This window comes from Elephas maximus, chromosome 4 (genome assembly GCF_024166365.1).
Source record: "Elephas maximus indicus isolate mEleMax1 chromosome 4, mEleMax1 primary haplotype, whole genome shotgun sequence".
NCBI lineage: Eukaryota > Metazoa > Chordata > Mammalia > Proboscidea > Elephantidae > Elephas > Elephas maximus.
The window spans coordinates 124,943,362-124,960,106 of record NC_064822.1 but is presented as its reverse complement, the minus strand read 5'-3'; the positions used below and the strand labels follow the sequence as shown (position 1 = coordinate 124,960,106).

General features: G+C 40.0%; 1 protein-coding gene across 1 annotated transcript in view; it reads left to right on the top strand.

Moving 5' to 3' along the window:
• Window positions 1-16,745, top strand: part of GNS (glucosamine (N-acetyl)-6-sulfatase) — a 41,443-nt gene that overhangs the window by 11,206 nt on the left and 13,492 nt on the right. The window contains exons 3-10 of the mRNA XM_049883782.1: window positions 282-488; window positions 2,289-2,354; window positions 2,940-3,038; window positions 4,576-4,743; window positions 7,146-7,228; window positions 8,284-8,402; window positions 10,410-10,513; window positions 15,461-15,562. Of these exons, the coding sequence (XP_049739739.1) occupies window positions 282-488; window positions 2,289-2,354; window positions 2,940-3,038; window positions 4,576-4,743; window positions 7,146-7,228; window positions 8,284-8,402; window positions 10,410-10,513; window positions 15,461-15,562 (948 nt within the window). The remainder of the gene's footprint in view (window positions 1-281; window positions 489-2,288; window positions 2,355-2,939; window positions 3,039-4,575; window positions 4,744-7,145; window positions 7,229-8,283; window positions 8,403-10,409; window positions 10,514-15,460; window positions 15,563-16,745) is intronic.

Genomic DNA, 16,745 nt, shown 5'->3' with positions numbered 1-16,745 from the left:
ATTTCTCTAGGGGGATGAGATTGGAATTATTGTTACATTTCCCTGCAGGTAGAAACCACCTGAAAAAGAAATCTGTTCTCTCCACTTGTTTTATCTGCTTTGTTCTCTCCACTAGATGATATAAAGCAGCTCTGAAATGTGTGTCGTGTAAAGAAAATCTCTATTCCATGGAAAAATAAAAATTCCAAGTCATAGTGTTGAGAAGCTTTCTTTATTCTCTTTAGAAATGATGAGAAATCCATTTTCCTTGTGTAACCTTTTTTCTTGTGTTCCCTTTGTAGTATGTGCCAACTGCTCTTTGCTGTCCTAGCCGAGCCAGCATCCTGACAGGGAAGTACCCACATAACCATCATGTGGTTAACAACACTTTAGAGGGAAACTGCAGTAGTAACTCTTGGCAGAAGATCCAAGAACCAAGTACTTTCCCAGCAATCCTCAGATCAATGTGTGGTTATCAGACCTTTTTTGCAGGGAAATACCTGAATGAGGTGTGTTGAATGGTCTTAATTATTTCTCACTCCTCTTTTTTTTTTGAGTAATAACTTATTAAATGTAAATTAATATAATTCACATTAATCATTTCTTAATCAGTATCAACTCAAGTTATGTTAAAGGGTTTTTGGTGTATGTTTTTTCTCATCTGTTAAATAAAAATGTACTTACATGATTTGGGTAGTGTACTCTTCCTTTAAATAGTCACAGGAGCATTTGTTTAAAAATTGTCTTAAGACTGCTGCCCTCTGATACATCGTCCCTTTTTCCTCGGGAATCCTGCTTGTCATGTGGCTGTCTTTGATCTTTTGTTTCCATTTCCTCTTTATCAGAGTGATTTTTTTTTTTTTTTTACTCTCAGAATATTTCCTCAGATTTCTAGAATCTTTTCTGAATTATGACAAGTTAGTGCTTTACTTGTTTTCTTATCTGCAAAACCAGAGCATGACATGTGGAGATCAGTGATAACAGGATAAGCACCCTGAGCCTGAAGCACTCAGGCCATTAAGCAGATGGTTCGGATGTCTGAATGGAGGGATACTCATTGTGACCCATCAAGAGTCTCACACAAGATAAAGAAATTACAGTCTCAGATTTCACAGGTCCAAGTTCACCACATTGGCCTAAGTTTTTAGTCAAAATCCAAATTTAAAGGAATGATGTATGTGGGAATATTTGGGGTTAGCACTTACAGGAAAACTGGGAATGCAAGACAAAGGGAAGAGGTACATTTTCTGATCTACTTTGTGGTTGCTAGACATTTTAATGACTGATCTGAATTTTCTGTTAATTCTCTCCTTTCCCCCAATAATTGGGGGATTTTGCAATTTTGTGGGTTTAATGGAAGATGAGTGAAGTTTGAAAAGAACCGTGGGAAGTAAGAACAGGTATGGATACTTGGTTGTTGGATTGAGGCAGTGGGTCATAAAGAGAACTTACACTACCTTTCATATTAAAGGGCATCTAACGTGTATAAAATCAGGAGAAATTCTTTACAGTACAGAGATTCAGTTCTCAGGCATTAGATTCTGCTTGTAGGGCAAGGTTAAATCTTGTTGAGATAAAATGAGGTCATTCTGTGGTCTCTTCACTTACTCAGCGCATCAGATAAATTGAATTCGAAAAGTGGATTCCATCAGCAGGATAACTGAAGTAATAGACTAACAGCTTATCTTCTGTTTATTGTGACTGTTATTAGCCACAAGGTCAGTTAAATCAAGGAGTATTAAATCTTTGCCACTAGTAGCTCAGTACTCACCTTGTGAATGGTTGAGTTGATGGCCCCTGTGGAATAGGCCGTGTGGTCTTTTTCTGTAAAGGCCCACGTAATAAATAGGTTTTGCAGGCCATATATTTCAATTGCAACTACTCAACTGCCATTGTAGCATGAAAACAGCCATAGATGTTATGTAAATGAATGAGTATGTCTGTGTTCCAATACAACTTCCCTTATGGTTATTAAAATTGGAGTTTCATATAACTTTCACATACCACGAAGTATTTTCCTTTTGATTCGTTTTTACATTTTTAATGGTTTAAAAAAAAATCCTTAGCTTGAGGCCATACAAAACAGGTGGTGGACCCACCAGCTGAAGTTTGCCAACTCCTGCTTTAGAAGTTCCTAGGATTATGGTATCCTTTATTTTCTGACTAGTTTACATGTTTTGAAAAATTGAGCACCTACTATGTTTCAAGCACTGATCTAAAAATGTGCTGAAAGTTACCTGTTATTTTTCTACCCTACTGGTCTGGTTGTGTTTAGGGACTGCTAACGTCCTGCTTGTGTTGCTTTTCAGTATGGAGCCCCTGGTGCAGGTGGACTGGAACATGTTCCTCTCGGCTGGAGTTACTGGTATGCCTTGGTGAGTAATTACTGAAGTCAGTAACAACTCTCTGTGGCCCTGCAGGTGACAGTGGGTTTGCTGTATAATTTAGCTCTAATATTGACATATTTGGTTTGTTTTTTACCATTGGCAGTTTATCTCCTTAAAAGAAAGTCTGTTATTTGTGAGTCACTCCTTTCCGGAATGTATCATGGTTTGCTGTTCTACCTGACCCACTTCTGCCTTTTAAATTAGAATATATGGAAACTCCACTAGCAGTTAATAAAACCCTAGTTAAAAAAAAATCCAATGCAGTATTGACATGGGTAATTGCCTTTTTTTATATCTTAAAAAAATCCAGTGCCATCGCATCGATTCCAATTCATAGTGACCCTATAGGATAGAGTAGAACTGCCCCATAGGGTTTCCAAGGAATGCCTGGAGGATTCAAACTGCTGACCCTTTGGTTAGCCACCATAGCACTTAACCATTACGCCACCAGGGTTTCCGTTTTATATCCTATCACTGTTCAAACAGTGTACAGTTGAGGCCAACCTCAATTCAGACTTTTTATTTTGTGTGCTGAGATCATGATGAATTTTACATTTTTATTTTTTTAACTAGGAAAAGAATTCTAAATACTACAATTATACCCTCTCTATCAATGGAAAGGCACGGAAGCATGGTGAAAACTACAGTGTGGACTACCTGACAGATGTTTTGGTGAGTTACTGAAGCTCTGCCTGGCAGGTTTTGCTCACATTTGACTGAAGACTCTGTATGGAATACCTTTAGTCTTATTTGGTCACATGGGTAATGTAAATGCATAAGAGCTTGGTCTAACTGCCAAAGAATATTTCCAACAGATTAAAAACTCAGGAGGGTGTTTTTCTTTGTCTGTAAGCTGGGCTCACATCTTAAATGAAATTCCAGCAACAAATCCCTTTTACAAAGGCTAATATTTAAGATGATAAAGATTACTTTGCAAAGGTTTTACTTTTTAAAAGTTCCTGCTCTTGACCCCAGTTTTACTCACAGGCTACAAGGTGGGGGCTTCATAGACTTTATCTTGAGAGGGGGGGCAGGGAGTTCCTCAGGTGTCATGTGTATATGTGTGCCTGTGTGTGCCTGTATGTGTGTGTGTGTGTAACAAAGTACTGAAATCAGGTGAATTTGGGGCTCTCCTGTCCTGTCTAAGGTGTTTCTAATAGCAACCCTCCGTAAAGTATTCCCTCCTTCACCAAGTATTCGAGCACCCATGATAGCGGTGTTCAGCAGTGAGTGAAGCCGCGTCCTTCATTCTATGGAAGGTAACTTTCTAGTGGTAGGAGATTTTATTTTCGTGTGTATGTGTGTACACATACACTCCTTTATTACCATGTCGGATGCTGATCAACTAGATAAATAAAGCAGGGTATGCAATGACTTTTTAAGCAGAAGCCTGAAGAGGAGGGCGTGAACTAGACAGATTAGGGGAAAGAGTGCCACAGGTGGAGGGAACAAAAGGTGTGAGGGCCCTGAGGCAGGAATGAGCCTGGCATATTCGAGAAACTACAAGGGAGCTGATGTGGCTGGAGTAAAGTAGGCAGGTGAAAGAGTGGTAGAAAATCAGTTCCATCTGTATCTTTTGAACTTACCGATGGGAACAAAGATATAAATCAACAGGAACAATTAAAAATACAGAATATTGTGAGAAGCTTTCATTTTTGTAGTTTCTCCATAGAAGCAAATGAAAAATGTGAGTGCATATAAATTGAAGATCTGGTGTGAAGAATTTGGATTTAATGTATTTCATTTAGCTTCACTGCTTCAGCTGGCATAGTTTATGACATCCGTTCTGTACGTAAGGCTAAGGTAATTTAATTTGCTTTCCCCACTGTTCTGATTAGGTTGACTTTATACATTTTTTAAGGCATCAAGTGTATATGTACACAGTTTAAGTTGCATTAATGTAGGTTAGTACTAAAATGATTACTGTTTCTTATGGGAGGCATAGCAATCTCTAGGTCACATAAAATCTTCAAGGTCTTATCTCTTAGGACCTTAATGTTTTTCAAATTTTTAGTATATACATGTTGCCTAAAAGTCAAATGTATTTGTTCCAACAACACCCTTGCAAATGAGAGTGACTTAAGATTGTGTGCTGAGATTGGTTAAAGGCTAAGATAACCCCGTGTCCTCTCTTCACCAGAGAGCATTTATCTGCTAAGTACTCGGCTACCTGGTGGGGCAAGAAATGACAAATCTTTGTATGTGTCAGGCTAATGTCTCCTTGGACTTCCTGGACTACAAGTCTAACTCGGAGCCGTTCTTCATGATGATCTCCACTCCAGCACCTCATTCACCTTGGACAGCTGCCCCTCAGTACCAGAAGAGTTTCCAGAATGTCTTTGCACCAAGGAACAAAAACTTCAACATCCATGGAATGGTAGTTTCCCCTAACTCTTGAATCAGGCCATACTGATGTCATTCATTGTGTAATATACTTGTCAGGAAGCCTTTAAGCCATGTAGTTGGTCTTCCTTCAAGATCTTTTATAGTTACTGCATCTGCCCTTAGTATCACAGATGTATAAACTTGCCACACGTCCAGTAAGCAGCCAGAGAATCCACAGAGAATGTTAAGGAAATGCCATCTTCCCTGGTTCTAGGAGTAGCACTCAGGTTCTCCTGATAAGCTTTGTGCTGGCTGTCTTCCCACCTTGCAGTGGCTAATACACATCCCTTGGGGCTGAGCTGGGCCTGCAGCAGCCTCTAGGTGGTCCTTGCCAGGCCTGCAGCATAGAAAGAAGAGAGATGACAGTGCAGTATGGTTGGGAAGGGAGGTTGAATGGAGAAATAAGCCAGGGTAAGGGACATGATTAAGTGCCAAAATAACCTAAATATTTGCCTCACATGCATTACTTATTTTTCCCTTGGCACAGGGTATAGGCTTTTCACAGGTTCAAAGGTAGAAGGCCTGCACTGCCTCATGCCTGTTACTTGAATATCTTAATTGCTTATGAGGTTGTAGAAAGAGGAAGTCTTGGAGTCAGACCCAGCACTATCACTTTCTGGCTAAGGACTATGAACAAAATGCTTGACTTCTATTTTTCCATCTAAAGTGGGAGATCTTGTTTGTTTTCTGAGATAAGTACTTTTTATTGTCCCCATTTTATAGAGGTGAAAACTAAGGCAGAAATAAGTTATTTTTCCTAAATCTCGCAACTAATGTCAGCACCGGTGAGCTTTGGACCAAAGCAATTTGCAGTCAAAGCCCATCAGATTAACTACTACTCTGTTTTGTTTATGTGGCATAAAGCCTTTCCCAAATGCTCAAACTGAACCTCCCTTTCAGGTGGTATCACAGATTTCAGTAGTTTATTGCATTCATACGGTTTTGTCCTTAAATTGTGTTGTACTTATTTATTTATTGTGCATTAAGTGAAAGTTTACAGAGCAGATTAGTTTCCCATTCGATAGTTGGTACATAAAGTGTTTCCCGACCTTGGTTTCATTCACTACAATGTGTCAGCACTCCCCATTTCTGCCCTGGGTTTCCTGTTACCTTTTGTCCTGATTTTCTCTCTCTCTCCCTGCCTTCTCGTCTTTGCTTTTGGGCAGATATTGACCTTTTGATTTTGTATAATGGATTATGTTCCTCTTAGGTGTTATTGTTTATCTTACGGGCCTGTCTATTGTTTGGCTGGGCAGTGATCTCTGGGAATGGCTTCAGTTCTAGGTCAGAAGGGTGTCTTAGGACCATAGTCTTGGGTGGTCCCCCAGTCTTTGTCAGACCAGTAAGTATGGTCTTTTTTGTGAATTTGACTTTTTGTTCTGCAGTTTTCTCCTGCTCTGTCCAGGATCCTCTATTGTGATTCCAGTCAGAGCAGTTGTAAGTGGGAGATCTTGATCCCTCAGGAGACTGTTAGTTGGATTGAAGTACGTGGAAGCATCTGGCATACTTCCTGGCATATCATAGCCATGCACTTCTTAAGTGGAATTCCAAAGCTGAGTGAATTGAGTTTTATTGACTAGAGGGCCATTCTCATACAGTGTTTCAATATAAGTGAATAGAAGTTCCCATGGCCAAATAATTGGGAAACTTTGGATTAAGTAAGTCTCTCTGCTATAGGACTTCTCAGAGTTATTTATGTTCTAATTTGCATTTCTAACAGGGATATGCTATGTAACATTTCTCAAATTTGTTACCTAAATAATACATAGAGGAACACAGTTTAGGAAATTCTGGCTTATCCTCTTATAAACAGGAGAGCATTAATGGTACGTGGGAATGTTCCTTTTTCAAAAATGTGATTTTTTTTTTTAAATGGGAAAGACCCTCCAGATTTGGACTGGAAATTTTAGGGAATCTGTATGATGGGATTTTCCTCAAGGATCTAGGATGATTGATATCTTGGGTAGGAAAATAGAGGGCAGATGGAATAATCACATACAGGGCAACACTCAGAGGAAGGTAAAGCTAATCTTAACCTATTTGTAACTGTAGTAGACCCAAAACATAGGGTCAGAGTTATAAGTCCGATCTCATTTGAGCTAGTAGTTTCCCAATTTCATTGACTAAATCTCTTACTCATGCTGCTAACAAAGGAGCCAGGACCTTTTACGGTTTGGGAGGCGGCAGAAAGAAGCTGAAAAATGAGTGATACCTGAGAGTTAACCTGCAGAAAAAACTTTAGGAACACCAGAGAAGGGGAGGGAAGGTCTGAGGTTTCTTAAACTAGTTTCTTTTCTTGCTAAAGTATGAAATGATCCTTTTCATCATCTATTCTGGTAGTTTATTTGACTGTGATGATTTGGTGTTAACTTTTTTTTTTCTTCTAAATTTTAGAACAAGCACTGGTTAATTAGGCAAGCCAAGACCCCAATGAGTAATTCTTCAATACAGTTTTTAGATAATGCATTTAGGGGAAGGTAAGAGCCACTACTTTTTTGATCTGTGTGGTCTTTGAGGACCCTCCAAATCAGCTCATAAAGAAGGCACCGAGCCACATTGTTATCTTTGAGACAAAGTCAGAGGGAAGCAAGTTGATGGGAGAGATGCTATGATTAGAGCCCACTGTCTCAAGAAGCAGGCAGCAATTCCTTTACATTCAGGTGTGTGAGGTGGCCTTTGGATCCCAAGACTAGTTAAATAATCCATTTTTATGACTCACTAAAGAAATGAGCCATGTATTAGAAAATTTTTCTCCTACGCCTAATAAAAATGGTCACTTGGTGAGAGAGTTCTGCCCAGATACTTGGCAGAAGACCCAAAGACTTAGGCTAGAGCAAAATACTTGCTTTTGCTGTTTAGGATTTTTAAGAAATTCTTTTAAGTCAGTTTTAAAAATCTGTTATTTGCTTTTACTGCGTAGATAGTTTATATCAGAGATCAGCAAAGTTTATCTGTAAAGAGTCAGACAGTAAATATTACAGGCCTGCAGCCCATACCATCTCAGTCACAGTTACTCAACCCTGTTGTTGTAGCACAAAGCAGCCCTAGACAATCCATAAATGAATGAGCATTGCTGTGTTCCAGTAAAACTTTATGTATACAAACAGATGGTGGGCTGTCTTTGGTCCATGGGCTGTAGTTTGCAAACTCCTGGTGTGGGCTAATAAACACTGTTGTAGCACAAATAGAACTGAATACCTCTGTAGGAATTAGTACTGAATTGATAACTTCCTTTCCAATTATCACGACTCTTATCACCAGAGATAGTAAATAAAGTCAACTGACTAGAAAAAGCCTGGCTTATTTCTGGGATAAAATTAAATGTGAAATGAACTAATTATGTTCTGTAATTTTCTAGCTTGTTTTTTGCACTGAATGTCTAGGAGCAGGGCCTCTGGAATTTGAGCTTTGGGAGAGGGAGTGGTTTTTGTTTCTTTTTGGACTTTGTTTTTGCCTTTTTTTTTTTTGGCAAGATAGTGATATGGTAGCCGCTGCCTTTGAAATCACCATTGCCATCCTCTGTCACATCCAGGTGGCAAACTCTACTCTCAGTTGATGACCTTGTAGAGAAACTGATAAAGAGATTGGACTTCAATGGGGAACTCAACAACACTTACATCTTTTATACATCAGACAATGGCTATCACACAGGTAAGGGGCAGGGGTAGTGATTTCTGTGATCTTTGTGGGTGTGTCCTTCCCTTCTCACCTGAACAGTAGCCCCGGCAGGGAGCTTTAGTCCTTTTATAGAAATGGACATGCCAGAGATCAGCAAAGTTGACATCAGGCCTCTCTCATTAGAAGGCCAAGCATTCCCACATGGAGAGACCAAGTTTTGTTATTAGCTATTTCAGTTTCTAAATTACATGGTACTCTAGGAGTCAGGAGTACTGTAGTCATCTTTGTTAGCTGGAGTCGGATCGACTTCGTGGAAGAGGTAAGGAATTGACCTAGATTGAAGGAATAAGTAGAACTTAGTAGAGATGACACCTTCTAGACAAGAATACCAAGAGAAGGTTGTCTTGGGGAAAAATTGTGAAATTTGCTTTTTGGATTCTCTTACCCGCTCCCTCCACCTCCAAAAACTGCAGTATGAGTCCGACCCTTGCCCTTGCCTTTCAGCCTTTCTACTTGGACCTTCTGTAGTTAAATGTTTTCTTTTCTCCCCACCTGTAAATCTGAATGGAGTTAACATGAACCTTGCCTAGGAGCAGATTGATTCGGCATTTAATGCATTATTGTGAATATTTTTAAACAAAGTAGAGACTAATAAAATAATCCCTTTTACCCAGCTTCAGTTTTTCACTACATGTGGTCAGTCTTTTGAATACTTCCTACCCTCCTTGTTTTTCTTTTTTTGCTAGAAACTTTTGAAGCACATCCCAGACATTATGTGATTCCACGTGTAAACACTTGTACGTACATCTGACTGATAAGGATCACTTTTACTCCACCACGCCAGTGTCCCCACTAAGAAAATTAACACTGAGTCCTTGATGTTATCTAATACCCAGAATATAGTCAAGTTTCTTTGTTTTTTTTTTCTTTTTAGCAGTTTATTTTGTATCAGTATGCAGACAAGATCCACACATTGCATTTGGTCGTTATGTCTCTTAAGCCTTTTGTTTTGCCACTGATTTATTGGAAAAAGTGGGTGTTTTGTCCTTTAGAATGTATTACATTCTGAATTTGGCTAATTGCTATCTCGTAGTTTTATTCATCTGTACGCAGCATTTCCTGTAGATTGGTAGGTAGATCTAGAGACTTGATGGAGATTTGTGTTTTCAGGCAAGAATGCTTCATAGGTGATGGTGGGTGCTTTCTGTTGCATTGCATCATGAGGTCCATGGTGTCTGATTGCCCCTCTTTTAGGGATGCTGGTGTCGATGGTGGCTCAGGTGGTACCAGTCTGAGTCCTTCCTGTGAGCCTTTGTATAGTTAAAGCTTCCATTGCTGATTGTTGCCCAAATCCATTATTCCCTTAGAAGTTGCAAAATGTTGACTTGTAATTCTGTCCTTACTTTTGCATTTGTTAGCTGGCATTCCTCAGAAAGGAACTTCCCCTCATCAACTCTTACAAAACCAAAAGCAAACCCAGTGCCATCGAGTCGATTCCGACTCATAGCGACCTTATAGGACAGAGTAGAACTGCCCCATAGAGTTGCCAAGGAGCACCTGGTGGATTCGAACTGCCAACCCTTTGGTTAGCAGCCGTAGCACTTAACCACTATACCACCAGGGTTTCCCATCAACTCTTAGGCTATCTTAAAATGCAGTTCATTCAGGAAAGGCAGGATAAATGTTTATTTCCCTTTATTTAGCAGTTAGGGAGTAACCTCCTTCAATTGTGATCAAGGTTGAGTATCATTGTAAACCTAGATTTTTGTGTATTTGTATTTCAGTATGTTCCAGTCATTGTTTTTGCTCAGTTTTTCCTAAGACTAGTGGAAGTGCTTTCTTGGCATTTACTTAAAGAAGAACTCAGTGTTCTCTGCCATATGGTAATAAGAGACCCAGGCAAACTTAAGCTTTCTGTTAAAACAGTATAATTAGTAAAATGAAGTTCTTTTAGTTTTGCTATAGATTGAATGAATGAAGCAAAATGTGAGCAGCACTTCTATCTTGGCTCCATCTTTACCCTGTTTGTTTTGTTTTCAGGACAGTTTTCTTTACCAATAGACAAAAGACAGCTGTATGAATTTGACATCAAAGTTCCACTGTTGGTTCGAGGACCTGGGATCAAACCAAATCAGACAAGCAAGGTACGTGCCTGACAAGAAGGTAGGATAGGCATTTGCCGAGAAAATGAGGCTATTCCACCTTAGAAGAAGTTGGTTGAGTATCTGCTTCTGTGAGGATGAAGGCTGGTCAGCTTAAGATCTTGTAAGCATATTTATCAGCTTGGAAACATTGATTCCATTTTTTTAAAGTCTTCCATCCCCCCAACTCCCATTAATGAGATTTTTTTCCCCCCTGGATAATAAACATCAGTGTGGATAGCTTTTATTTTTTGAGACTAAGATCTTTACTTTGTCTAGGAGCAGTGACTTTCAACCAGGTTGCAAATCAGAGTTGCCCTCTGAAATTGTGAAAAAGAAGAATGCGTGGGCAGTATGCACAAAGATTCTCATTGACTCCTGGGTCTGAATAGGGACCCAGCATCTGCTTTTTTTTTTTTTTTAACATTTTCAGATGATACCAAGATGTAGCCTGGTTTGGGGCCCATATCCTATAAAGCAGAGCTGCTTGGGCTTTATTGTGCGTATGAACCCCCTGGAGACTTTGTTAAAATACTGGTTCTGCATTTCTGACCAGCCAGGTGGTGGGTGTTGCTTATTTGACCTTACTTTGAGTATACGTTGGTGTTAGTTGCTGTTGAGTTGGATCCCAATTCACTGGGACCTTACATATAACAGAACAAAATATTGCCCACTCCTGCACCATCTTCTTGATCATTGGTGTGTTAGAATCTTTTGTTGTGGCTGTTGTGTCAGCTGTAGAAAACATTCTGCTTTACTGATTCTCTGTGCTAGTCACAGTGTAGCACATTCTTTTGTTGCCATTTCCTTTTGGTTTAAAAGTCTTTCCAAACTTGGTGCCTAACACTGTGCTACTCTGTTCCTAGAGATCATGGGCACCTTGATCCAAAACACTTTCCTCCAGTGCTCTACCAGTAATGTCATGTCTCCTTCCTGATATCACAATTTCAGTCCTAGCTCTGGGAGACAAGAGAACATGAGCCAGATACATAATTTAAGCTAAATACGATGCTCTTGATGGAGTGCTGTTAAAAGTCTATTAGAGAAGCAAAATGGCCTTCATAATTATCTATGGAGTTTTCTTTTTCTCTTAAGACCCACATTCATAAAGCCACTCACTTTCCACTACAAATTTTAGTGCCCTCTAAATGTGGCTTCTCCTTTCAAAGGAGATAGGCAAATCTAAAAGACCATTAAAATCACCAGAGTGTTTTATTGAGCCTGGTGTTCAGAGCTTGTTGAAGAGAGCATGTGTGCATTTCCAAGGGGCAGACCTGCTAGGGCCATTTACAAACCAGTGTGGTGAAGAAAGCTGAATAAAAATACGGTGAAACATGTCAGGAAATGCTCATGGAACAAAATGTTCCTTTTCTCCTCTTCTAAGAGTCACATTTAAATGTTGAAGTCAGGAACTTCACCACTCTCAGAGATCTAAAATGAAGCCTGGTCCCTAGGAAGCCATCTTAACGATAACAGCATTTATGAAATGCTTAGGATGTGCCAGATGCTATTCTAAGTGTTTTACCTGTAGGAACTCACAGTCTTAGGAAATAGGTACTATCACCCGTATCTTAAAGGTGAGGAAACTGAGGTACAAAAGTTAGATGACTTGCCCAAGGTTGCTTAGCTAAAAAGTAGCAGAGCCCTTTATTGAACTAGTTGCAGTCTGGCTCCAGAGTTTATATGCTTAACTGTTATTCTGTATCTCAGTCAACAGTATTTATTATCTTCTTATGTCAGCAAAGTACACCAGAAGCCTGCCTTGAATTCAGGGAAGATCAGTTCTTAAATCCGTGTCCAAGGTCTTCCTTATCCGTCCCAACATCAATAAAGCAAAGCTGCTGCCCTCAGGCTCTCATCTCAAAGCTGGAGAAATCAAACTGGCTACAGTTGAGATATTGCCAGTCAGTTGGTTCACAGGTTCTCTCATGGCCCTGAGTGATAGACCTTTATTGGCCCCGTTAGAGACCCAAGGAAACTGGGTTTCAAAATGGGTAAGAAATCTCATACTGGCTCCTTTTCACCCATAGAAACTCTTTGAGAGACTGAAGACCTCTTAGCAATCTGACACCTTCTCCAGGCTTCTTGACTCCCACCCTGCTCTGTTAATCCTCTGCTACATTCAGGCAACAGATGTTTATGAGCACCTCTCCTGGGCCAGACACTGTCCTAGGTACTCAGGATTTGATGACAAATGCGATAAATAAGGTTCCTACCCCTGAGGGAGTTTATAGCCTACCAGAAGGTGATGGATAAATGAGAACAAATGAATGAGAACTTCCTTAAGTGAACCATGTCTCTTGCTACCTTGCCTTTGTATAACTGCTCCTTGTGTCTGGAATGTTCATCTCATGCCCCTTGCACTGGGCTAACTTGATTGTCCTTTAGGTCTTTGGTTTAGGACTCCGTTCCAGGAAGTTACTCTAAACCATATCCCCACATGGGGTAGGTAACCTTTCTACATGTTCCCAGCTGGCCTCTCACTCATCACACCAGGTTGCATCTGCCTTTTCTTTCCCTGGGAGTTCCTAGAGGGGAGGAGCTGGCAAAACATAGAATACACAGCCCTTAACACACATTGGGTGGCATATACATTGGTTGTATGGACTTTGCCAAGGGCACATATTAAGTGGCAGAACCAGGATTGAAAATTAATTGTGCCCACTCAAAATCTATGCTTTTTTGCACTGCTGTGCTGACAGATACCATTTGAAAAGTATGAAATGAAACAGCTTTCATTTACCACAAAGAATGTCAGAGATGGTAGGTGATTCATCATGCGTTGGCAGGACGGTTGCCTTAGTGCCATTTCTGGGTGAGTGGGGCATAATGAGCTGAGCTGTCAACAACCTGACAGCCAAAACAGTGTGCGCGTGACTAATCCGTGGACTTAGCTATTCATCGGCTGTTTGGGAGAGCAGAACAGAGAGTGTGTGTGGCTGCCAAAGATTTCTGTTGAAGTTGGTTTCTCCTCTGACTAGAAGTTAACCTACTTTTAGATTTGGTAGTGGAAGCTTTTCAAAAGGGTTTTTAGAAAGAAAAATGTTAGTAGGAAAACTAGAAATATTATGGTCCAGGGGAAATGGAACAGAACTGGGATTCAGGCCAACCACCTATTGGCTGAAGGACTTTGGACAAAGTACTTAACTCCTCAGAGCCTTGGTTTTTCCAGTTGTGGAATGTGGGAAGATGTCAAGTCACCCTGCTTTTAAGTAACATTCAGGAAAAAAAATAAAGCATCTCTAAATTCTAATAGGTTCCTGTGAACCTTAGCTATGGGAGAAACAGCACCATATATTGGTTGCTGATTTAGAGCATATACAACCTTCTGGAGAGCCTTGCCCCAGCCCTGCAAGATATTGCCACCTAACTGGAACCATAATTGAGTTTTCAAAGGGCCATTCCACTATTCTGTTATACCAGCTGCTTCATGATAATGGGGAACATGGTAAGAACAGTGAATTCCATGCACATGGGCACATTACCACACTTCATTTGCTGTGAAATGAGTGCCTTGATCAGAGGCAGTGCTGTGTGGGATACTGGACGCTGGATAAGGCACTCTGTAAGTCCACCGATGGTAGCTTTGGCAGGAGTATTATATGCAGGAAAGGCTTTGACTTCTTCCTTGTGCTAGAATCTGAGGCTGAGAGGCAAATGCAGCTGGAGGAGGCCAGGATGTGGGTAGTTGTCTGCTTTCTGACTTATACAGTTACAGTGCTTTTCATTAAATGGACTTGGGCCTTGCCTGGTATGCTTTGAGTCCTTTCTTTGATAGCCCTAAATGAATTTTTTAACATCAGGGCTTAAGTATCTGTTTGGACACCTGATGTGTTCTCTTAAGAACCCATTGCCTTCCTCTTGTTTTTCATTAAATATACAGTACCATCATTCTTCAAGAGCTAAAAATGAGTAGGTTCAAGGCATGATATTCCAGCCACAGGACCAGGGAGTATTTCGTTCTGTTGTACATGGTCACTACTCAACAGCACCTAACAACACATATTATGAAATGTTAATTTTTTATTTGTCAGTTTAAATAAAATGCATCAGTAAATTTCACTTTTTACTTTTTTGTGGTTACTGTATAATTTTCAATTGCATATGTGGCCCCATTGTATTTCTGTTGGACAGTGCTGGTTTAGGCTCTGTTAGAGGCATTGTATACAGAAAGAAGATAGCTTAATAGACCAAGGAAATAAGGGACGGTATAAAGGTAGGACAGTGTTTTTAATTTCCAGAATGTTTGTTTAAAGACATTTAAGTTTTTTGCTTTTTAAGGAAACTTTATTTTTGGAATATGTTTTCTGCAGCCTTTAAAGCCCATCGTAAACATGTTTTAGCAGTGTTGTCGCTTTGTGAAACTATAAAAACGGCTAAGTTGCAAATGATCAAACTTTGACCCTTTAAAAAATATATCAGGAGTTCATCTGAAGCCAAATTTAGCGAAGTAATCTGAATAATCAGGTTGTAAGACACTTTCTGAGGAACCTTGGTGACACAATGGTTAAGTGCTTGGCCGCTAACTGAAAGGTCAGTGATTCGAACCCACCAGCTGCTCTGTGGAAGAAAATACTCGGCAACCTGCTCCAGTAAAGATTATAGCTTAGAAACCATATGGGGCAGTTCTCCTCTTTCCTGTAGGGCCACAATGAGTTGAAATCAACTGAATGGCAGATAACAAGAGACTTTATATAAAATAGACTGACATTTTTCTCATGATTCATAAATGGACTTAAGGCAATTCCAGAAGAGTTTTTTAAAAAAGTTTTCATCCATAGCAGTATGGTTGGAATAAGTATATATATTGAGGCAGTTCCTGGTGAGACTGGCAAGCACCATTTTATCTCTCTGCAGGTTTTAATATTTGACATTATATTGGTTAGCTACAAAGGGAAGAACGGAAACACTTGTGTTCTAAATTGTTTTTTTTTTCCTTTACTTTCATAGATGCTTGTTGCCAACATTGACTTGGGTCCTACTATTTTGGACATCGCTGGCTATGATCTGAATAAGACACAGATGGACGGGATGTCTTTCTTGCCCATTTTGGTGAGTATAGAATCCTCAATCAGGCCTGAGTCAAGATTCTGAAATAAACTAAAACCATTCTAGGGACAGGGAATAGACTTATTCTCTGACCCTTGTGGTGAGAAGGAGTTTTCTAAAAGAAAGGACTGATGGACCACATACTGACATTGAAGTTCTATGTCTTCCCTTCCCCAGAAAAACCGCATCATAAACAAAATTAAGACAAGTGACAAATTAGGGAAATAGTTGCTATGTGGAAAAAGGTAGTTAGTCCTAATATGAGTCCTTAGAAATCTAAGATTAATGTCACAGGATAAAAATGGGCAAAAGATTGTTGTTGTTGGGTGCCGTCAAGTCAGTTTCAGCTCATAGTGACCCTGCGTACAACAGAACAAAATGCTGCCCAGTCCCGAGCCATCCTCAGAGTCATTGCTATGCTTGAGCCCATTGTTACAGCCACTGTGTCAGTCCATCTCATCAAGGACCTTCATCTTTTCCACTGACCCTCAACTTTACCAAGCATGTACTTCTGCAGGGTCCCCTCCCTCCTGATAACACGTCTGAAGTATGTAAGACAAAGTCTTGCCATCCTTGCTTCTAAGGAGCATTCTGGCTATATTTCTTCCAAGACAGGTATGATGACTAATCAAGTCACAGAAGAATTAAAAATGACCAAAAGTGAATTCAGGAAGATTACTTCACTGGTGATAAGGGAAACGTTTAACTGAAGGAGGCCTTTATCACCTGCACAACTCTTTCATGTAAACTTTAGAATCAGCTTTTCAGATAACCTGAAAAGTCACATTGGGCTTTTGATCGCAATTGCTTTGAATCTATAGGTCACTTAGGAGAAATTTTGTATCTTTTAACTTTGTTCAGTTAATAACTGGCATACAAAAGTGTACCCTGTACCTCTAATCTCAGACTTGGTCACACCTTAGAATCACCTGGGAAACTAAAATACAAATGCCTGGGTGCCACCTTCAGGGGTGCTGATTTAATTGCCATGAAATATAACCTGGCCCTTGGGATTTTTAAAGCTCTGTAGTGATTCTAATACACAGCAAAGTATGAGAACTGCAGACCTAGACTCCCCAGATAGTGTCGTATCCTCTGGACTCTTTGACATCAAGTGTCGGGTTTTGAAGTCTTTTCAGGTCTGATAGATCAGTTCTGCCCTGACTCCCAGCTTCCGGGGCTCAGG